Source organism: Cryptomeria japonica, chromosome 5 (assembly GCF_030272615.1).
Source record: "Cryptomeria japonica chromosome 5, Sugi_1.0, whole genome shotgun sequence".
Classification (NCBI taxonomy): Eukaryota; Viridiplantae; Streptophyta; class Pinopsida; order Cupressales; family Cupressaceae; genus Cryptomeria; species Cryptomeria japonica.
This window is the reverse complement of record NC_081409.1, coordinates 305,076,419-305,100,020: the sequence shown is the minus strand read 5'-3', so window position 1 is coordinate 305,100,020 and position 23,602 is coordinate 305,076,419. Positions and strand designations below refer to the sequence as shown.

Sequence of the window (23,602 nt, the reverse complement as noted above, 5' to 3'; positions counted from 1 at the left end):
TTGAGAGATATAAAGGAAAGGAATCAAAGCATCCAGAGAGAACATCCATTGATCAGATCAGAACAGAACCGTTATTAAGATTCAGGGAAAACCAATAATGATATCTACTATTGATATTAATTGATTCCTATTACTAATTATATTCTTTTTATATATATCCTTAAGTAATAGTGATTATTATTAATTGAGTCTTATTATTATAATATCTTGATTGATGTATTTGCATTAATAATTACTGGCATTCATGATTTGTCATGAATGGTTGCCATGGTTTGAGGAATGCAATGAAAAGGGAAAGTCAGCGACCTTTCAAAAGGGTCGCTGCCACTAAAAGGCATGACCGTTGGTAGCGGTCTCTCCACCCACGATAGGAAGGATAAATACCTTCCAATAGACATGAGGAGGAAGAAAGGGGAATCGGATAAGATAGGAAGGTTGCCAACAAGGATTAATAGCGAATAGTGTCAGCAACAGGTATGTGAGGATTCTGACTTAACATTCTGATTTAGCATTGCAGCATAACAAGTCATTCATATTGTTGAAACTAAATTACTACATATGATCCTAATTAAGATAGATTTCATTAATATATTAATATAATTACATACTGTAGGACTAGTAATTAAATAACTAATTTAACATAGTGTGTGTGTATATATATATATAAGGTTGCCAGCAAGGATTAATAGCGAATAGGGTCAGCAACAGGTATGTGAGGATTCTGACTTAATATCACCAAAATCTGTTTATAATCTGGAATAATACTGTTTTTCAATGCAATGCTGATAATATAAGGGACAACGTAAACAATTATAATGAAATAATGATAAATAAAGGACTAATGATGATAACATGATATTATTAAAATAAAGCATTGATGATAACCTGATATTATTAAAATAAAGCATTGATGATAACCTGATATTATGCACCAACATAATATAATGGAACTTGCGATGACAATGTTAAGTATAAACAGTTATAGTAACTGTATATCTGTGATGGACCGAATTGGACATTAAACATAATTTCATTGGAATATCATAAACAAGATTGATCATTGTATATAAGGGACCCTCTCTTAGGTATGCCACTCCATAGTGGATGCTTAAAACCTGCCACATGGACCCAAGAGGGGTGTAGCATCTGCTCTTGGGCTTAAGAGAGGAGGTGGTTGTGATGAGGCAGAACGGAGATAGGACGCCTCATTGGGTACGCCACTCCATGATGGATGCTTAACACCTGCCACATGAGCCAAGAGGGATGTAGCATCTGCACTTGGGCATAGGGTGCAGGGTCTCTTGGATACCCTATCCAACTAGCCTACCCTAGTGCTCCAAGAATTGGATAATACAGAATGGCAACTAACTTACAATCTGATTTTATCTAACAAATATAAAACTAATGATAATTTAAACATTAAATAATGATATCACTCAATCTAAATCATTTAATATGTTTCAGTTTACAAGTATTACTTCATATGTGTTATCTAATTTTGTGTTGCAGGAAAACAATACACAAAGGTGCTCCCATTAACTTAACTATCTATTTTAGATATGGGCAAATTTAGGTTAATTTAAAGTATAACTAATTGGGGGTCATGTCATTGGCTTTGAATTTAAAGGTCTTTCCTCAGTCCACTTGGAGATGATCAATGGAAACCAAAAGAGAATGGAGGAGCTAATTCGGGAGTGGCTGTTATTCAGAAGTTTTTCAGCTTTGAATGGGATGCGTTCAAGGTATAACCAAGGTCTCAATGTACTCAAGCTCCTCAGGCCAGAGAAATCCTCTCATCTGCAGTAGAGATTTAATGTTGCCAAAGCTGAGAAGGCAGTCAAATTCCTGGCTAAGCGCAATGTGCTGGTAAAATTGGAAGATATATCTTACAGCTCAGATTGCAGTGGTCTTATCTAGCTTTCCTTTGGTCACAGGTTTGAGTTTTTTGGCTCATGGTCAGTTTCTCTTGACATTTGTTATAGGGTAATTGTTATCTATTTCTAGTTACAGTTTGGGCATTTTGCATGTTGTTATGCCCATTGCTAAAAAGCACCTGCATAATTCAGCTTTTGAGCTATACTTCTCTTCCGGTCTGTACTGTCTACTGGTAAGTGGGATGAACTCTGTAATCTTTCTCATTTTGAATATATAAGAAGGAAAGGGCCCTAACCCCTCAATCAATCGGCCAAAAAATAATAATATGTTTTCTTTTGTGACCAGTTGCTTCTTTATGTCCAAATTAAATTAGATCCAGTATCTAAATCTTTATAACATCCATATCCATAAATCCTAAATTATACCTGGGATATATACAGATACATATAAAGTTAAACCTTATATTAAGGTCGCATACAGAATTTGACATATTATGGGTAGTTATCAATATAGGTCAATGAGAAAATAAACATTTCTAAATCAGATGAGGCCAGCAAAGATATTAAAATGAGAATCTAGCAAGGCAAATTGTTTAGAGTTTTTTATAAAGCCCAAAGGACAACTACAAAAAAGAGAGATCATTACAATTAAATTTCTGATACCCAGTTCAGCACTTTTATGCGGCATATTGGCTGGGTCCAGTTCAAGTCCAGATAAGGCGCTGAGACATTGCACGCGCCATAAGGCCAGGGCTTGAGTCTTCCAAAGCATATAAAATGAACTAAGAAATACATGGTGTTTTCTTAAACAGCAGTGATGAAAACATCTACATGAAGGATAATGCAATTGATTTGCTGGAGTGGCTTGATGGCTGACTGGCACTGCCAGTGCTGATGATGAAATTGAATGGCAGATGGGAGTCATACTTCATATTATCTTTACCTTCAACATTTTGTGAATATGTGGTCCAAATCAGCCAAATGTATGAAAAGAGTGACAGATTCATGGGATCACAAATTGAATGGCAGATGGGAGTCATACTTCATATTATCTTTACCTTCAACATTTTGTGAATATGTGGTCCAAATCAGCCAAATGTATGAAAAGAGTGACAGATTCATGGGATCACAAATCTAACTCATTGGCTGAATCTTTGGTACCCTATGCTTACAACCCAACTTCTAACAATATCACTGCTACGTGTCTAGACTTCTCTGACCACGTGAAGTTGGTTTCATCTCTTTTACTGTTGAAAACAGTGAGATTTATTTTTGTTTTTCAATTTTATCCAATAATTAAATTTTCTCAAAGTCCACATAAATATTATTTATTCTTTATAGAGCCACTTTTGTTTAGAAAGAACATTTTCCCCTTCAATCTAGACAAGAACATAAGAAAAATGAAGGCATGGTCCAAGCGTCTTTATATTTTCTAGGTGATAAACTTCGCTAATAATAACTGCATTAAAAAGTTATAATGGTAAGGATTAGAGTTTTGAATGATGCTCTTAGAAGCATGTATAATGCAGAAGAATGCAGGAGGCACCAGATACAATCAAGCCATCATCAAAAGTTATCATTAAGTTTCTCCAAGTCATGCAAAAGTATGGCTATATTGCAGAACTTGAATGTAATATCCCTACATAAATTTAATTAGATTTCTGATCTTCTTATCCTATCTTTGCACTTATTATTTTTAATTCATTAATTTATTCTTATTATTGTTAATGGTTAATTTATTATTTTTTAATCCATTAAATGTATTGAATTATTATATTAATATCGCATTTCATTGTATGGTATTAAATGATATTATTAACTGCATACATTGTATTGTTATTAATTAATATGCTCTATGGGGATCGGACCCTTATTTCCCAACGGCTACCACCAAGCATTGCAATTGTTGCCTTACACGTGGATGAGGGCAGTGGTCAAAGGAAGGGATGTCTCTTTCCCCAAACATCACCACCAGTTGTAGGAAGAGACACATAAAAGGAGCGTGCCAAAATTCAGAATGGAGGGAAGGAAAGGAAATATCGAAAGAGGACTGCAGGTTATTCTGGTCTGGTCACTATAACTGGAGGGAAGGAAAGGAAATCCGGAAAGAGGACTGCAGTTTATTCTGGTCTGAAGTAAGTGTGTGTGTGTGTGTGTGTGTGTGTGTTGGCTCAAAGATGATATGAATAAATTAATAACAGAATAATAATTCAGATATATAAATCAATCATGTTTAGATAATTCTTAAACTATTATGTAATCTGGAATACTTAATAACAAGATAGACAGTAATACAATTCAGAATATCAAGACTACTTATAATATCCATAATACAAGTAATATTTCCATAACTTGGTCCTAAGTCTTATATCTATTCTATATACTAAGGTGAACAAAGGGAATGGATTTGACCATTGGTAGTGGGTACATTTTGAGTAGAGGCCATCTCTTGTTGGTTCTAGGTGATTATTTTGTGTTGCAAAAATTGGAAAATAATGAACAACTCGAAAGAGGCTATGATCATATTGGATAGCTATGATTATTTTGAAATAGAATTTAATGGTCCTAAGTCTTATATCTATTCTGAATAGTAAGGTGAACAAAGGGAATGGATTTGACTATTGGTAGTGGGTACATTTTGAGTCGAGGCCATCTCTTGTTGGTTCTAGGTGATTATTTTGTGTTGCGAAAATTAACCTCAAATCTATATGAATGTGTATAGGCTAATAAATTAGTCGTTTGTGATCTACTTATTCCTAATTAGGAATCTCTTTTCCAACTATAGTGCTAAGCTGGGTACAGGTGCTAACTTTTACAGCAACAGATGGAGTAAGGACCCTAGGGACGAATAGGTAGAAGTTTTATACCTCAGATATGTAGGCTTATCCGAGGTGACTAAAAAGCTAAATAGCTGAACAAGTCGAGGTAGAAGTTTTATCCGAGGTGATCACCAATGGATATATCCTATGACACACTCAAAGATAAGCTTATTGATGTTTGAGATTGATAGTAGTCAAAGAGTGTACCATGCTTGTACCATGCTAGAGGACTATTAATCATACCACTTAAATGGCCAAATGAATTCCACCAATATCATGTATGCTTTGGAGGGAGTGGCATGTATTCGATGAATAGCATGTGTTTCTCTAAAGGCTTGAACAAATTCTGCCAAGAGCATGTGAGCCTTGGGGCCAACGACATGTCATCGATGTATGCTAGAAGGGTTGGATGGTTTTCCACCAATGGCATGAGGGTCTTAAGGCCAACTGCTTGCCAGCGATGGACCACCTTGTTTGCGTAGCCGTCTGATGGACTACAGAGAAGAGAGTTTCTAATAAATAATAGGTATGTAATAATTGGACCAATTAAGAGCCAAAGTTTAAGAGAGATCAAGATCTCAAAACAAAAGAGAGAATCAACTCCCTCTAACATTATAGTTGCAAACTACGAATCCCCTAATTTTCCAAAGGGGATAAGTAGGCAAGGTCATCAGTAATGAACCCTCAAGGTTAGGTCTATGTCTCAGACTAATCCTGACATCAAGAGCTTGCCATCTTTGAGTGTATGCATAAGTGGTGGCTTAGAGTTGTCACCACAATGATTGAGGAAATTATGAAATTGACACTTCTAAGCTATAACAAAGATGCTTGGTCAATTAAGTTGGTACTTGTTGAGAATTAGATAAATAAATAAAAAACAATAGCAACCAAGGGGTAGTTGTCACAAAACTCTATTTAATATTCAAACATTATATGTTATTTAATAATGTGTGTTTTCCTACCATTCATGGGCTTTCCAAATCAACTCATCCTTTGATTAATCTTTCACAAGTCAAATAATTACCACCTTAGCCTAGCATGTGGAAGTTATATTTTAATGGCACACCTCAAGATGACCTAGGCCCTTTAGGTGTTGGTTGTGTCATCCATAATTCCTTTGGAAATGCATTAGAGGTGGTGGCAAAAGTGCTTCATCTTAGCACTAATTATGGAGCGGAGGCTGAAGCTCTAATTCTTGGCCTTCTTGACAACATTATTATCGCAGGTGGCTCAATGGTAGTCACGCCATACTTAAGAAGTCCACACTCTACAAATTGGAAAATAATGAACAACTCGAAAGAGGCTATGATCATATTGGATAGCATTTCAAATTATTCTATTAAATATTGTTATAGGAAGGGAAATGCATTGGACTTTCTATCTAACAAAGGAATCAATCAATAGCATGTATTAATGATGTTCAATGATATGACAAGGTAGCGAACCTGCCATTTATAATAAGTAATGATATCATGCCACATTGTCATTAACCTCGAACATTCCGACAACAAAATGTGTGTCGGTATGGTTTCAAGGCACTTACCTACATTCATTTTCTTTCAAGTGGATAATGTATTAGTCAAGGAGCGGTATTCTCTCAACTCATTCCCTCAAGGCTATTTTGGAGTACTGTTCGATGTGTCATGGAGCCCTCATTACAACTTCTCTCTACTGTGAGGCAGATGGCATTTTGTGAAGAAATCAAAGTTTCAAGATTTAGGAAGGTCTTTTTTTCAAGAAGACAAGTTGATGGAGACAATTGTGGAGGTCTGGGAAAATATTTCGTTGAGGAGGCCACCAATAACCCAAGTAAACTCTGAAAGTTCTTCTCTGTTGAAATTTTACTCTTGCTAATCAGTGATAGAGCTCTCCAAGGCTTTGGGCAGATCCTACAACTTAGTTAAATTCAGGGCAGGTTTGGACAAGGAGATTGATAAAGCTTTGGAGGAGAGATATAATGTCCCTATTTTGAAATAGAATTTAATGGTAAATATTAATAATAAAATTAGCATTTAAAAGAAAAAAAAAAAGTCAAATGAAAATATAAAAGAATATAATTAAATATAATTAATTTAATGAATGGACAAAAGGCATGAAATGATAAGTTGTGACTCTCCCAAAAACAAGGTATAAAAGGGGAGAAGAGAGCCTCATTTGAGAGGGGATAATTTGGGGAATCGGAAATGCAGATCTGATTTAATAAGAAGTGCAGATCTGATTGTGAAAGGTTGTGTCCCTTTCAAAGGGCAGAAATAATGAGTTGCACTCTTTCAAAGGGTGCTAATGGTGAAAGGGTGTGTCTCTTGCCAAGGGGCATACATGATGAAAAGGTATGACCCCTCCGTCACATTGAGAGATATAAAGGAAAGGAATCAAAGCATCCAGAGAGAACATCCATTGATCAGATCGGAACAGAACCGTTATTAAGATTCAGGCAAAACCAATAATAATGAGATGGGTGCTGTTAGGGAGAGGTAGAGTAAATCCACCCCAAGACAGCCCCAAGGATGAAAGGACTCAGGTTCCTGATATCTGGGCTGAATTAGGGAGGTGTGTTGGCCCAGTTTGCCGTTGCGTCAAAAGACTGATCTGTCAATGCTCGATACAAACTGTAGAGATATCGATCGCACGGGAGGCAGTTAGTCCCTTGTCACGAATCCCGATGGGAGCATTGACCATTTTGCCAACAATCTCTCCCTCAGCGTTACCTGAGGGGATTCGAAACTGTGACCCAATGCACTGATACCATTTGTTGGCCCAGTTTGCCGCTGCATCAAAAGTCCGATCTGTCAACGCTCGATACAAACTGTAGAGATATGGATCGCACAGGAGGCGGTTAGTCCCTTGTCACGAATCCCGAGGGGAGCGCCCTAGACAAACCAATGCCCTCTTCTGGGATTGAGAATTAGAAGGGTTTAGAATTAGGACTGGAGTAATGACAATATTAAATTGTATTAAGAGCAACTTTAATTATCTACTCTGAATTAATGTAATACATTAGGTAATAATATATGTTTCCCTTTGGGAATTGGCAGCCTATAAATAGGGGACATTACATTGAGCTTATGGATGACAACAGATTTGGAAAGGTCGTTGTAGATCTTAATGGAGGGCTCAAGAAATGTGGTGTAATTAGCCCCTGATTTGATGTTGGGGTGAAATAAATTGAATCGTGGACTGCTCGATTGCTTCCATCTTGACAGTTTGGTTTCATTGTCTTAACCACATCTGCTGGCACCATGGGCCATGATGAGGCTAGGTGAATGAATGGTAGTGGGAAAGCGTTGAGGATTTTTTACTAGATTTAACTCATATTATTGATTTTGAGCCTGGGGTTGAAGGACAGGGTAATTCTGCTAGTGAACCAAACTTCCTCCTATTGCAGGGTAATTCTGCTAGTAAACCAAACTTCCTCCTATTGCTCTGGATCTTTGGATGCAATATATTTATATATATAGCCTCCAACTTAGCAAAAATTAGCTTACAATAAAAGACTGCATGTTATAAGGTTGAGATGACCAACTATAAAAACAATAAAGAAGCAAACAGTGATCAACATATTTTAATAGTTTTCAGGCTTGTATAGAAGAATTTTACTTGTTGGCTTCCAAAAGTAAAAGCAGCAGAGCTGTAATGTGTGATTCCTAAGATCCAATCAACCTGCCTATAGAAAATGTGCTCCTCATATTGTAGTTGCAATCTATGCCTATGTTCCACCAATTTTCTAAGACAAATAGGGGACAAGATGACACATTTCGGGGAAGTCTTTTCTTAAGGCCATTTTAGGTATGGCAGGGGGCAGCTATATAAAAAATAAGGAAAATTGTAAAAATATAGGAAAATTTCAAAAAGACACATGGAAGATAGATTGGGTGCAGCAAGTGGTTGTAGACATTCATTTGCAACCACCAAACCTCACTTGTTCTCTTTAGGATTTGATTCAAAAAAGGAATTCCTCGAACCTATGTAGACTAGGTATGCCAATTATTTCTTTTTGTTAGAGAGAATGCTCGGAGTGTAGGATTAGAGTTCCCAGACTCGCCGCGAGTCTGGCGAGTTTGCCGAGTTGGCAAGTCAAGCCAAGCTCGGCGAGTTTTGCTGACTCGAGACTCGGACTCGGCGAGTTTTGACCAAAACTCTCCTGACTCGCGAGTCAGGCGAGTTATGGCAAAACTCACCGAGTCCGAGCTCCAAGACTCGGCCATGACTAGTCAATGTTTTGACTTGCAAAAAACTAAAAAAACATGAAGTTGTTTGACAAGTTAGTCTCTCCGTCAGGATTCATATATGGAATATAACATTTAAGTATAAGTGACATTTCCTTATGTCTTTTCTCTTTCTTATACTTTAAGTTATATTCCATATATATTGTCAGGATGTTTGAGAGTGGTTTCGAACCTCCATGAGTAATAATGCAAAATCTAGTTTTTGGAGGATCCTTCAAATTTCCAAATAGTCAAATTTCAGGCCATTTCAGGATCAGGATGTCATTCCAGAGTTTTAAGGCGAGTTCACTCTGACCTTGATGTAAGGGAAGGGACCTAGGAGAACACTATGCATTCAACCAAGGTTTGATTTAGCAACTTGAAGTGTGACCGGATAGTACACAAAAACCCTAGGAATGATCTAAATAACCCCTAATCACTCAACTGACCTTACCTCCTTCACTCCACCTTGAGGAGATCCACTTGACTTGATGACCTTTGAGAAACTCAATCCCTTCAATGCAAAGGCTAAGACACTAAAACAACCAAAAATAAAACTAAAAGAGCTAACCCTAGAAAGCAAAAAGTGGGGGTCTTCATTTGCAATGGGGCGATGTGTGAGTACCTCACAACAAGGATGTTTCTTAAGTTTTGAAAAAAGGGGGTGAGTTGGGGACATTTCCTACCTGTCCCCACATCCCAAAAAATCCCCCCATGGGGCACAAGGTTATTTTTGGCAAGGGACATGTCTCTGAGGAGCATATTTTCAAACCCTTCTGGCCTCACAATTCCCCCTTCCATCCAACATATATATATCGTAAAAACTAAGAGGTCCAAGAAAGACCAAGGTCAACTATAGTCCCAAGGTAAAACCTAAGTTCAACAAGCACACTATTTAATGCTACCATACACAATCACTCCTTACAATTTCCAAGTGAAGATGTTCATGATGTCTCATGTTGGTGCTCCCAGAATTTCAATTTGGCCAAACAAAATTCTAAAGAGAAGCCCCAAACAAGTAGATACTCTACCAGCATGCCTTTCATGGCATAACAAGCTAGCACACATTATAATTGGGCTTTATTCAATAATGGGTGCATGAAACAAGTTTTAAATCGTTAAAAATCTCTTAATTTCAAGGGTTTTTTATTTTGCCAAGTCATTGCCGAGTCATAGCCGAGTCACGAGTCGAGTTGGCCTTGCCGAGTCCGAGTCTGGGAACTATGTTTTAAATGCATTCATTATAGATACTTAAAACACAATAATAGAGTTGAATTGCGAGTTTAATACTTCAAAAAAATATCAAATGTCAAAATTTAATTGTTTTCATACTTTATTGTCAATGTCCATAACAAAAACCATAGAAAGCAATCCGTTGCCCCTGATTATCATCCACCTAGATTGCATCAAAATGAAACCCCAACCAATCCCTCCTATGCCACCTCCTTATCAATCTAAGTCGCCTCTTCAAGATCGACATCCCATTGTAAAGCTGAAGTCTATCAATACTCTAGAGTTTGATGACCATAAAGTCACAAAGCACTATCCATGGCCACTAACTTCTCTCTACTCAAATAGAGATAAACCTATTCAGCTATTCCCCTTGATACATTGCATGAGGTTGTATGTGGACCAATTTCTCTTTATCGCAAAAGAACTAGCAACCTATGAAAGGAGATGAATGGAAAGCACCTCAACTCTAATGTATCTATGTTGTGCCATGTCCACCATCCAATAAAATCAATTTGAGCCAACTTAGCTATATCTATCTTCACATGTGGTTTGTTGAATGTTGGACTATGAAGATTAATAAAGATAAGTCATTGTGAGCAAAGTGTATTTTACTCATCACTTGAAGACATTTCAAAGTGCCTCTATTAACCCTTCTTTCACCTCTTCATTGCCAAAAGAATCCAACCTCCCAACCCCTAGTGCATACCATTTGAGATTTAATGTAAAGGCTACCATATGAAGGCAAGTGTTCATAGTGTTCCACTATTGCATCACAATATGCTTAACATATTATTTATATAATCCCAAATTCAAGATCCCTATAATAAATTGCTTCCTTCATCCCCCCAAACATGTTGTCAAATGTCTCATAAATCTCTCCAAGAATAGGAGAGGTTATATTAGCATATCTAAAGACATTTACAATATGTGAAGTGAAGGAAAAAACATATATGAAAAAGATAATTTTTAAAAAAAATGTCTCAGGAGAAAAAATTAAATGGCTTAAGAGAAAACTCAAGGAAGCCATCAAAATTCATAACCACCCATCCAATCTTAATAGAGATGAAGGATATAACCTAAGTTTCTCTTGGCTTCCTCTCTTGGATAACCTCAAGACCCACAACCACCACCACCCCTAGCTTTCCCTTTCTTCCTTGTCGGTCCCCCTCCTTTGTTTCCTCTAGCCCCCTCCCCTTTCCCCCCTTCCTCGTCGCATTTTTTCCATTTTCTTCTTTGCCTTAGGCTTGTGTTCTCTCCTTTTCTTCTTAGTTTTCCCTATTCCCTTTGTGTTTTGTGTATTTGTTTTATTATTTTATTAGGTGGGGCTTTTTGGATGAGTTTTCATTATTAGGACAACATTAATTAGATAAGAAATCATTAATAATGATCGCTCGTCTAATTAATGTTTTCTTATTTTTGTGTTCATTTTAATATTTTTCTTTCTTTTTGTTAAGTTTTTGTTGATCTAGTTTTATGTTTGTTTAAATTTTTGGTTTTTCCTCATTATTGCTTTTAATTTTAGATTTCCATTCTTTTCTCTTAGTTTTTCCTTTTTTGACATCATTTGATTAGTGTTCTTTATTTTGACAACATTAATTAGGCTTGTCAATTATACCTTATCAATGTTGTGCCTTTGTAAATAAAGGTTATCTATTTTTATTTTACTTATTTCGCTTGTTTTAAGTTTTTAAGTTTTTAAGTTTTCTTCTTCATTAGGTTTATTTAAGATTTCTTCTTGTTCCTCTTTTAGCTTTGTTTAATTAGGCCACATTAATTAGAGAGATTAATTTAAAATATCTTATTAGTGAATTCTCATCTAATTAATATCTTATTAATGAGTTCTCATCAAATTAATATTAAAAAGTTCTCATCTTATTGATCATGTCTTATCATTTTGCTTTTATTTCTGCTTTCTTTTATTCAAATGATTTTATTTTGTTCTTTCCTCATTTTTTTTCCTTTCCTTTTTTTCTTTTACTCAGTTTTATATATTAGGTATTAGTAGATTAGCTTTCTTCAATTAGTCAATTTTATTAAAATTACTAATTAATTAATAAAACAACATTATTATTATTTGTATTTCTATTTATTTATTTTCTTTGATTTTGTTTATTTTTTAGTTTTTGTTCTCTTTTAAGAAAACATTAATCAAACAAGATATCATTAATAATACCTTACTAATGATATCTTATATAATTAATATTGTCTTATCAGTATTATCTTTCATTTTTTAGGTTTTTAGAGTTTTTTAGTTTTGCATTTGAATTTTTTTTATTCTTATTTTTAAATTTTCATTTTTTATTCTTGTGATTTTGTTCTTTTTGTTTCAATTTATATCTATTTTTATGTTTACCTTCTATTTATTATTAACCTAGCCTTATATGTGTGGGTGTGTCTTTCGGTTCCTTTCATTTACTATTAACTTGGCCCTTTTCATCTCGTGTTTCCTCCTATTTTAGGTTGTTGTCTCCTTAGGTTTTTCTTTTTAATTATCGTTAAGTCTTTTATTTTATTTTATTTTGCCTCCTTCCTTGAACTGTGTACACACTACCCACCCCCTTCTTTTAATTTTAGTAATCAGAGTGAAAGTAACAACAGAAAGCACAAATGCAACACATAACACAATGATACCCTGGGAAAACCTCCCACTTGGAGGTGAAAAACCCAGCTATAATCTCAGATCTTATTATGTAATAATCAGTAAGTATCTTTACAATCTGCTTCAACACTTGAAGCAATCAGAACAGCAGTACTATGGAGTATTCAAACTAGGGCATATACAACAATGGAATGACTTATCTGCAATACACTGGAATGCGGATTCAGAATATCATTTGCAGATCAATTTGCTGCCCCAAGAAGGTTTGCTGCCCTTTGTATATAGTTTGCTGTCCTTTGAATAAGGTTCGCTGACCTTTGTATATGATTCACTGACTTAGGAGATGATTCGCTAGCTTCAGGTGATATGCGCTGATCACTGGGGTAATTCACTGATGAATGCTGAAGGAGAATGTATTCGCTGTGTATAGAGTGACTTCGCTGATTGTGTCGATACACTGATTGATGCTTTGAATATATAGGTGACTTAGCCTCCCGATTCACCTAAGTCGGCTTTCAAGGAGAGCACTTTTAATTACAATTCAATGCATTAAGATTGGTGCCAAAAAAGAATCAGCCCCACACGTTACAAGTGACCTCAACATAGGTCAGCCTCAACACGTTACAAGATACATTATGTTTATTGCATAAAAGACATGACTAAGGCCGAAGGTCAATTAGTCACAGACATGCTAGGTCGGCCCTAGAAGGGATCCGACCTAGCTATAACATCAACACCTTCTCTTTTTAATTGGCCTTGGTCTCCAAAACCATCAATTTTCTCCTTCAACTGTTCTCTTTCATCCTAATGATGGTTCATGGAGTGTGACCTGGAACATTGATGCAAAAGTTCTTACACGGTTGGATCCAGAAGCCAATTGCAATCATCAAATGACCTGTTAGAAAATTAAAAATAATAAAATCAGCAATTTCTTACCTCCGCAACTACCAATCGTCACCAAGGATCTTTTATTTGATAGTTTTTCCTTCAGCAATGTTTGCAATAGGTCATCTACTCCAATCTAATTTAACAACCATCATCAACTATCGATGATCCTACACTCCGAGCATTCTCTCTAACAAAAAGAAATAATTGGCATACCTAGTCTACATAGGTTCGAGGAATTCCTTTTTTGAATCAAATCCTAAAGAGAACAAGTGAGGTCTGGTGGTTGCAAATGAATATCTACAACCACTTGCTGCACCCAATCTATCTTCCCTGTGTCTTTCAACGTGTTGTTCAATGCATGAACACATGGGGTCCAAAATATGTTCTTGTAAACACCCTCCACCATCATGCCAACTAATTTGCCCACACATGCCAATTCAGTGATGATTTGTGCAGCACATGGCCCCAACATCCTCTATGGTCTCTAAATATGTGAAATTGGAAATCCACATCTTTGCACTTCCTTGAAAAATCAATAGCTCTAAAAAAAAATACAAGCAAATTGATGAGTAATATCCGTCTACCCATCCATGATAATAGAGTCACCCATCCTAATCCAAGTCTACCCATATCCTCCATTGCCAAACTCACCTTAGAATATTAATTGTCAAAGAGGCAGTGCATAGTTTATGTCCTAGACAGAGGTGAATGAAGGACCAATAGAAATTACATCCTTGAACATTTGTTTGAAGAAGAACACGCCACATCAAATGAGATGGCATGGCATGGAAAAATTTGGCTGTGGAAGACTTACATTTTTCACATACTTGCAATGTCCCTAACTTCTCACTACCACTAATCTTTCTCTTCCCTCTTGTCGAAACATCAAGTGACCATGAATGGCATAGACATAGCTGATTGTACAGAATTTACTAACCTTGGCACACCCTTAGGCCTTGCTTATGCCCTCGCATGCAATCTATTAAAATCTACCTTCTCATCCTAACACCTTAACCTTATGTCTAATAAAGCACAAGAGATGAAAATATATCTTAGAGCAACTCCCTCTAAGATCTGTCTTACAAATATGATACAACTGCACTCTACTACCCCCCAAATTTTTTGTTTCGTCTGTCTCTAAAGTTGTCACAAAATGGAGAAGAGGTTTTTTTGGAATTAAAAGGATCTTTTGTATAAGGTTTTAAAATGGTGTAAGGGCACTCAAACGGGTTTTGTAACCAATATCCTTTACCTACAGGCTACAGCACTCCTACATCTTGATGGACCCCCAGCTGAGGCTAAAACTCTATAATTTCATTTTTGCATTTCATGTTCACTACTCCCACTGCTGCTGCCCATGTTTTGTGAAAAAATAACACAAGTGCAAACTGAAACTAGAAAAACAAAACATTTCTTTCTTAAAACATTGAAAATAAACAGAAAAAAAAAACAAATGAAAGAATCACTTAACTCTTATACATATCTGGCTACACCTATCTCATAACTCAATGGTCATTAATGTTGCCCTAGTGTTGATTTCTCCAGCTGCACCTTCAAACCCTGCTCAAATTGTTTTTAAAAAAATTCTCCCACTTGGCTACAAAACATTTTAGCATGTAAAAATAAATTAAAGTCGAAGAGGGAGGCTTCTTTTGGGTCGTTTAGGGCTAAGTGTGGCATGGAGACCTATAAAAAAGAATATTAGAATATTTTTTATTGATTTTGGGCTTCTTTTTTAAATTAAGTGTTTTGTCATATGAAGGGTCAACCATCCTCAAGCCAGGGGAAAGCATCCCAAAAAAATCATCCTATTTCATGGTCGTTTTGGGTCAGCTAGGGCAGAAAAAAGTTGGGGACAGCAGGGGGCGTTTACTAGGCATCCCTATGTCCCAAAGGCATCCCTGGTACAGGAATGGACAAAAAGCTGCTGGAGACGCATCCCCAAGGAACATAGATCTATGACGATTAATTCAAAGAATCTATCAAAGGGCATGTCAATGCTTTTAATGCTATGTTACCCCAAGTTTCCGGGACGGGGATGGCAGGGGACAGCAGGACGAGTTTCCGAGACGGCAAAGTTTTTTGCCAATTTTGGGGATGACGGGGGGACAGCAAAGGGGACAGCTATATAAAATATAGGGAAAATTTAAAATATACCGAGAAATTTTAAATGTTCATATGAAAAATAGATAAAACAGGTATATGTACATTATAGAACCCTAACATACCACATTTGTGTTCAAAATTCATTGTCGATACTCAATATGCATTCATAATTCAGAATTCATTGTCAATACTCAATATGTATTCATAATTGAAAATACATTGTCAATATGCCAACAGTTGTTTGCATCTATTTCATTGTTTCTTTCTAGTTGGAGGATATTTTGATAGTCTTCCATTTCTATTATGACCTACAACCGCTTGTTTATGCACTACAAAGTTTTGGGTGTTTGTGAAATTCTATACCAAGCTGTTATTCATATTTCTGAGTGCTTTTGGCTATGATTCAGACCTGTTTACCTTTCATGATTGTGAAAAGACCAAATATTGCAGACCTGCAACCACTTTTTTACGCACTACCGAGTTCTAAGTGTTTGTGCAATTTATTACCAGGCTGCTGCTCATTATTTCTAAGTGCTTTGGAGGTGATTGAGACATGTTTACCCATCATATTAGTGAAAATCCAGTTTTGCAGACCTATAATAAAATTAAAAAATGTTTTTTTGAGCATTTGAGTCTTTTTTTAGATGTGCTGGGAAAAGGGGGACGGCTGGCCGTCCCCGGGATGGTTAGGGGATGGGGGGACATCCCCTTTGATAATCATTGCCATCCCCAAGTTTCTGGGACGTTTCCCACAAATTTTGCAACATCCCCCTGCCATCCCCAAGTCCCCAAAACATCCCATAGCCGTCTCCAAGTCCCCAAAACATCCCCTAGCCATCCCCAAGCCCCTGAAACGTCCCTGGTACGGGGACAGGGGGATTTTAGCCCGGGGACGCGTCCCCGGGTTACGTAGTTTTAATGTAATCTTGGAGACAACAATCAGCACAAGCAGGATTGTTCCACAACTCCTTGAACACTCAGAGTGTTGAGTATTAAATCCTAGCATAGTTTCAAAACTCTTAGTACTTCCAAGTTATTTTGTCAACTGAGTAAATCAGGCATTAACTCGCCTAGCCAAGTCTTACCAAGCTTTTCGCAAGTTTTTCTGAGCCTTGGATGGTAAGAAAGCAAAAAAAATACATCTAAGAAAAGTATAGATTAATTTTTGAGCATTTATTTTATTTTCAAGGGGCCTTTGATTGGCAAGATGCATTGCTTTAAACATAGGATGGATCCCCATATGAAACTTCATGACCTGTATGTGAAATTTTGAAAACCAATTCATCACACTATTAGTGGACTATAACTGTGTACAGATAGTCTTGGCTTAGTGGCAAAATGGCCATACAATTTCCTAGCAAAAAACGAATTCTTTCAAGACGGGCACTCAATTCATTTTCACTTACAGTATGTCAAAAAATATGAGACCCCTTGAATCTAGATTCACAGCATTCCTAAATCATGTCATGCCTTTCAGTCTAAACCATAGTTGTAAAGCTTGCAAAGTACTTGTGAGATTTGTTCACATGCAAGAAACTCGCTCATTTAATCATGGCCAGTTTTGGCAAGTCTTCCACTGAGAATCATGCTTTAACACTCAGAAACATGCAAGAGAAAATCACATACACCAGGTTTTGCTAATTCACAAGTTCTCAATCTTTGAGTTTTGCAAATCCGCTGTCCTCATGTTAAATAGCTCATTACAGTGATTAAATGAGTTTTGTACCCATCATACATGCTTTATTTCATAAACATCAATTTTTACATTTAATGTTCCACTTTTATTGTCCCTGTTTGGTTTAAAGTTTTTAAACTTTCAACTTTATCATTTCATTACTAGCCATGAAAGCATCAATGTAATCTGATGGAAATAACTACCAAAAGTTAGAATATAATTTAATGCACCTGACATTATCAGACTGCTGTCCACACGCCTGATATCCACTAAAGACCACTAACAGCCAAACTTCAGGTTAACAGGTAAGCAAAGCGAAAACTACAGGTTTTGCTGATTCACAAGTTCTCAATCTTTGAGTTTTGCAAATCCTTCTGTCCTCATGTTAAATAGCTCATTACAGTGATTAAATGAGTTTTGTACCCATCATACATGCTTTATTTCATAAACATCAATTTTTACATTTAATGTTCCACTTTTATTGTCCCTGTTTGGTTTAAAGTTTTTAAACTTTCAACTTTATCATTTCATTACTAGCCATGAAATCATCAATGTAATCTGATGGAAATAACTACCAAAAGTTAGAATATAATTTAATGCACCTGACATTATCAGACTGCTGTCCACACGCCTGATATCCACTAAAGACCACTAACAGCCAAACTTCAGGTTAACAGGTAAGCAAAGCGAAAACTACAGGTCATTTAAACAGAAAGCGGTAGTGCAGATATACATATAATGGACAGCTACATTAACAATTCAAGTATATCAGAAACAACTAAGAGCTTTTGTTAGTAAAGATATGGATGTAACATAGAATTTCTTAAACATTTTAAGCATATCAGAAACAACTAATTGCTTCAAACGGAAGGGAAAAATCTAAAAATTCAACTTGTAAGCTACTGACCAAGATAACTTACCATAAATTCTCATGTACCAATCTAGTTAAATAGATCTATAACTTATGCAATTGGCAATAAATTTGCATGAGGCTGTAAGTTTATCATTAAAAGGGTTGAAGAAGATTATAATTTTAAATATATACATACCACAGATACCAGACGATGTGTGTAGCCTTCATCTAATCCCCTATAAATGACGCCAACGTCAATTTCTGTAGTAATTGCATCTAGAGTAGCTAATATGTCCTCAATATTTTCACAATTATTCTGCCAACCCAAAACTGACAGAACATTCATGGATATTAGCTTGTATCCTAAAATGTATGGAATGTACAGAAAGGAAAACTAAACAGTCACATCAATAACAAGCACTCACAAATGCAACAAGACATCTATTAAGAATGGTGTGAATTACCAGTTGTAAACACACGTGGTGCAGCACCAAGAAGATGGTGAATGTAATTTAACCGTCCACAGCCACCAGTCTCAGCATCACATGCTAATTGATGATTCATCTCCACGAACTTGAGAAGTTCATCAAGGGAACTCTCTATGTACATGATCTGAAACAAGTTGGTATTGTAAATAGCATGCTTCTAATGAGAGGAATATCTTTGCACAACACTAAATTGATGGCATATAAGGGGAGGTATATACATCTCACCAACATTGCCCCTTAAGTAAAACCTGAATAACAAGAGTTGGATTAACTGAATTTATGACTCACCTTCATTGTGCGGAGTGCACTGGCATTGATATTATGAAAGAATGAAGTGTATTTTAAATTCCGTGACTCTAAGCCACAACTCTTGCAATTCATCTGTTCAGAAATGTCAAGTCCAAACAGCCTATGAGCAATACAAGTTTGGTTTTGGCAATCCCACAATCCTATGTTGGTACTCCCATCTGACTCTGAATCTGAAGTTGTGCCATTTGATGTAAATGCACGATGCATGCAGTCAAAGATCACACCCAATACTTCAGATGCATCATTCATCTGTGCCTGAGACAATAACAATACTCAGAGAAAGCTAGATAAATAATGAACACCAGAATAGGGTTGCATTGTGAATTCTTAATCTATATTTGAAGCTAAAGCAAAGACTTGAAATCAATAAATACTTACATTAAAAACCAGCATTGCTGTTTTTATTTCTTTATCAGATGGTATGTAGAACTAGTTGGCCATAATTACAAAATTCAAAGCCCTTACACTCATAAGTATACAAACAGTAGCAGAGATACATTTATAAAACTTAAGACTATTGCAGTTGAAAACATTCTGATTATTACCTGCTGAAAGAAATTACTCTCAGGGTAAAGTGTACTGAGAGCAATTCTCAATGAAGTAGGTGCAACAGTTTCATGGTTTGCTTCTGTTGTCACTGAGCTTAAAGCAACAAAAATACCGTGGAGTGCACAGACAACACAAGGATCGCCCACATGGACATGCAGGGACTTTGACAGTGCAAGAAACTCCTCCCGAAATCTCCGTAAATGCCATAGTGACTACACATTCAACATTCTAAATTTCAAACAAATATCGAACAATATAGGCCCAAAAGAATTCTCATTTACATGAGAACTGTAAATTAAAGCTGCAATATACTAAATGAATTTTATAGATCTGGTGCATTGCAAAAGAAATGTTTTCAAGTCATGAAACATTAAAATGGCATTACAATAAGTACCTGTATGATAACATTTAAGAAACAGTTGTACTCGCCAACTTCATTCTGTAAACCCTTCCCAAAAGTTTCCACTTCAGTCCCTACTTTTAGAGGCAAAACACTCGAGGTTTGTATAATGCCATCAGTCATAGGGTATCCACCTTCAGTTTTGGTAGCTTCATGTAAACTCAAAGAACTGTGCTTGGCATTATAGGCATCTGCAAAAAAAAAAACAGAGTTTAGATCTTAATATTTCTGAAGCCTAGAGACGCAACCGACTAATACAAAAGATGTATCACAATATTAAATGTTCTTGTGATGTAAAAATATAGTTTGATTGAGACTTATATATCCACATGAAGACCGGTTAAATCCATTCCAGGGAGGCCTAGAAGATGAAACTCATCAAGATGTGTGGGTAATGAGATACTTACCATGATGGGAGGAATGCTACTTGCATAAACAAAGCTGCAGAACCTCTAAGATTAATTAGAGGTTTGAAATTTCCAATCAAAAAGCAGAAATAAAAATCAATGCTTCAGTGACCATCATGTCATTGTTAGAGCTCATATGGCAGAAGGACTCCAAGAATGCACTCTTATCGGCCCAATCAAAAGAAGTTCACTTTCTAGATGTAAAAGGAAAAGATAACCCATAATCTTGTAAGCTGGCAAACATATGCCTTATCAACTCAATAGAACCATAAGATGATAAGAGCAAAAAGCTTATAGTGAAAAAATCAGCAAATCAAATGATTTATATTTTTATAAAAAATTGGGATTTAATCAAGAAAAAAACAGATTTTCAAAATATATAGAAAAATGAAGAAAAAAATGAATAAAGAAAACCTGCTGTTTTTTATATTTAAAGGCATTTTAATCGCATAGAGCTGTACAGAACAAACAAACAAAAAAGATTAAATGGAGTTGAAATTCACAATAAACGCAACCCTATATATGTCTTTTTCTAACAACTCCATCTAGTATCTTTTTCTTAAATGGGTTGTGGAAGGAATCCATCATACACAACTCATTTAGTACCACAAGGAACCCCCCCCCCCCCCAAAATCCTCACATTTCCGGGATGGGGGGCATCTCCAGGACATTGGGACTTGGAGGGGACACTGCCCCACCACCAACATTGCTGTCCCCGACACAACTCCCTTAGAGAAGGATCGGTTCTGCCATGCTAGGGACACCTAGGCGTCTCCCATGACCAGCCGGCCATAAAGTTTATTTAAAAAAAATGGAACTTTGTGCCTGAGCTGAACCCTAATAGCCTATGGGCCCGACCCAAACCCCAAAAACTCTATAAATCTGCCTTCTAATCTCATTTCAACTCACAAAAACAAATCAACAATCTATGAGTGTGAGAGTGAGAGCTACAAGTGCAAGGTCAAGTGTAAGGTGAAAGAGTGAGTCAAGGGCAAGAAGGTTGAGGAGCAAGAAAAGGGTTGACACTAAATTGCCAACTCAAGGAATTGAAACTAGCATTTCTCAAACAAGAGGTAGCTTCTATAGCTCATTATTTTAATAAGTTTCACGATTTATGTTGATAGAATCCATAGACATAACTGTATATTATCATTTATGTTGACAGAATCCATTTGCATGACTGTATATTGTCTTCAACATTGATAAATTTTCATATACCAAATTGCAAATTTCAATTTTAAAATTTAAATTCAATAGTTAATAGTTTAGTTTTGAATTTTGCAAACAACTCTCTGAATTATTCTATAATATTAATGAATGATGATCAAATTTTGATTTTTTAATTATATAACAGCAAACTATCATAGTTTAATTTTTTTAGTTTGAGTCTTTATATGTGCAGATATTTTATTTTGTCAAATTAGGATTAAAAATTTTGTGTATCCTCTACTTCTACACTTTGTGCAACCTAAAGTAAGAAAAACAAAAGTGAAATCCTTGTTTGACAAAAAGATAAAGAACAATAATTTTATTTGTGTATCCCCTACTTTTGCGCTCCATGCAACCTGAAGTAAGGAAAGCAGAGAGAACTCTGTGTCTTAATCCCTTGTATTATAGACAGTTTGAATTTCAATTTTAAAATTATAAACTTACAAATTTTAAATCGTTTATTGCAATGTCACTGAGTTTCAATGGCATGAGCATGGATGAGGCTAAGCCTCAACAAGACGTTGAAACTGAAAGTGAAACTAAATCCAATTATGCACTTGATGAAAGTGAAAAAGCAGAGAGGGATAATCATGAAACCCAAACCTCTAGTTCCATTGTAAATGCAAATACTAATTGCTCTTCCAGAATACTTTAAAATAATCCCAAGTGTCTCTTTGAAACTAACTCTACTCTAAGACAATTTGCAACGAAATTAAAAATAAAACCTATGCCATCTGGGGGAACTATGTTGTAGAAGTGCCACTTTTGTAAATCTTGAATTTTAGGGCGGTGTTACTAGATTTAATTCCCACTTGCTTCAAATCGGAGGAAAGGGTGTAGAAGTATGTGAGATGTTGACCACAAGACTAAAGTATAGGGTTAAGATAAGTATGTTATAGGCTGGTTCAAGTAGTGAAGACATTGCACCTACATCTGCTTCTTTGACTCAAAAGGTCGAGGGGTCATCAGGGACAAGGTTCTATTTCTGCTATTTTGCAAAGGCCAATTGCACATGTGCCAATTTATTCTACTTCAAGAGCAACAAAGGCTAGGGGAAAATAAAAGATGGCAAGTGATGCTCCAAACCTACTATGAAAAATTATTTAATGTATAATTGACAGATGAGGCAGATGATGCCATTGGCAAACTATTAATGGCTTTCCATTTTATGTGGCTCACTCACATAATAAGGAGGCAATAGCAAATATGGGAAGAGAAAAAACATCATATGTGCCACCAAGGGAGATAAAATTGGAGACCACATTCTTGGATGAGAACCACTCCAAGATTAATATATTAATAGACAAAATGAAAGAAACTTAGCAATATCATGGTAACATGTACAAAGTGCCGCCCGTTAATGGGCTTGATCAGTTTAATCCGGTTGCTCATGGAAAGAGAGAGGTAGAGTGGATTCCCCCTGAATTAGGGTGGACAAAGATTAATTTTGACGGTGCATCCAGGGGTAACCCGGGACCGTCGAGTGCAAGGTGTGTGGCGAAGGATTACCAAGGCATAAGAGTGGGAACAGGATGGCAATGGTTACCAAATGGGTCAAACAATGAAGCCGAGGCAAAAGCGGTCGTACTTGCAATTCAACTAGCAAAAAGATTAGGGGTGACCAAGCTCCACTTGGAAGGTGATTCCCAAGTGATAGTTAATGCTATCATCCGTGGCAACTCTCTTAGCTAGAGAGTAAACCGAGACATTGAAGAGATCACGTTGATTATTACACATTTTGAAGATTTCAAGATATCACATGTATTCTGAAGTGGCAACGCAGAGGTTGACAAATGAGTGAATGAAGCACTGGAGATGGAATTTGGTGATACAAGAATTATAGTGTATGAGTGGGATAGGCATCCTAGTGTATCATGTTGGCCGATTATACCCATTAAACTAGAGGTGGCGAGTAATTAATGAAGGTGGTTGATAGAATTTTGCGGTGGTACGGGGTGGCAAATAGAAGATCTCTTCGAATCCTCTAC

General features: G+C 36.3%; 1 protein-coding gene and 1 pseudogene across 4 annotated transcripts in view; one reads left to right on the top strand and one right to left on the bottom strand.

Annotated features, from left to right (window-relative positions):
* LOC131066556 (uncharacterized) overlaps window positions 1–23,602 on the bottom strand; it is a 71,563-nt gene that overhangs the window by 17,476 nt on the left and 30,485 nt on the right. For all 4 annotated transcript variants that reach the window (XM_058001350.2, XM_058001347.2, XM_058001349.2 and 1 more), the window contains 5 exons: window positions 19,993–20,189; window positions 19,595–19,810; window positions 19,029–19,304; window positions 18,717–18,864; window positions 18,449–18,582 (listed from right to left, as the gene is read on the bottom strand). In XM_058001350.2, coding sequence (XP_057857333.2) covers window positions 18,449–18,582; window positions 18,717–18,864; window positions 19,029–19,304; window positions 19,595–19,810; window positions 19,993–20,189 — 971 coding nt within the window. The remainder of the gene's footprint in view (window positions 1–18,448; window positions 18,583–18,716; window positions 18,865–19,028; window positions 19,305–19,594; window positions 19,811–19,992; window positions 20,190–23,602) is intronic.
* On the top strand, window positions 3,352–7,956 carry LOC131066557 (small ribosomal subunit protein uS8z/uS8w-like; annotated as a pseudogene).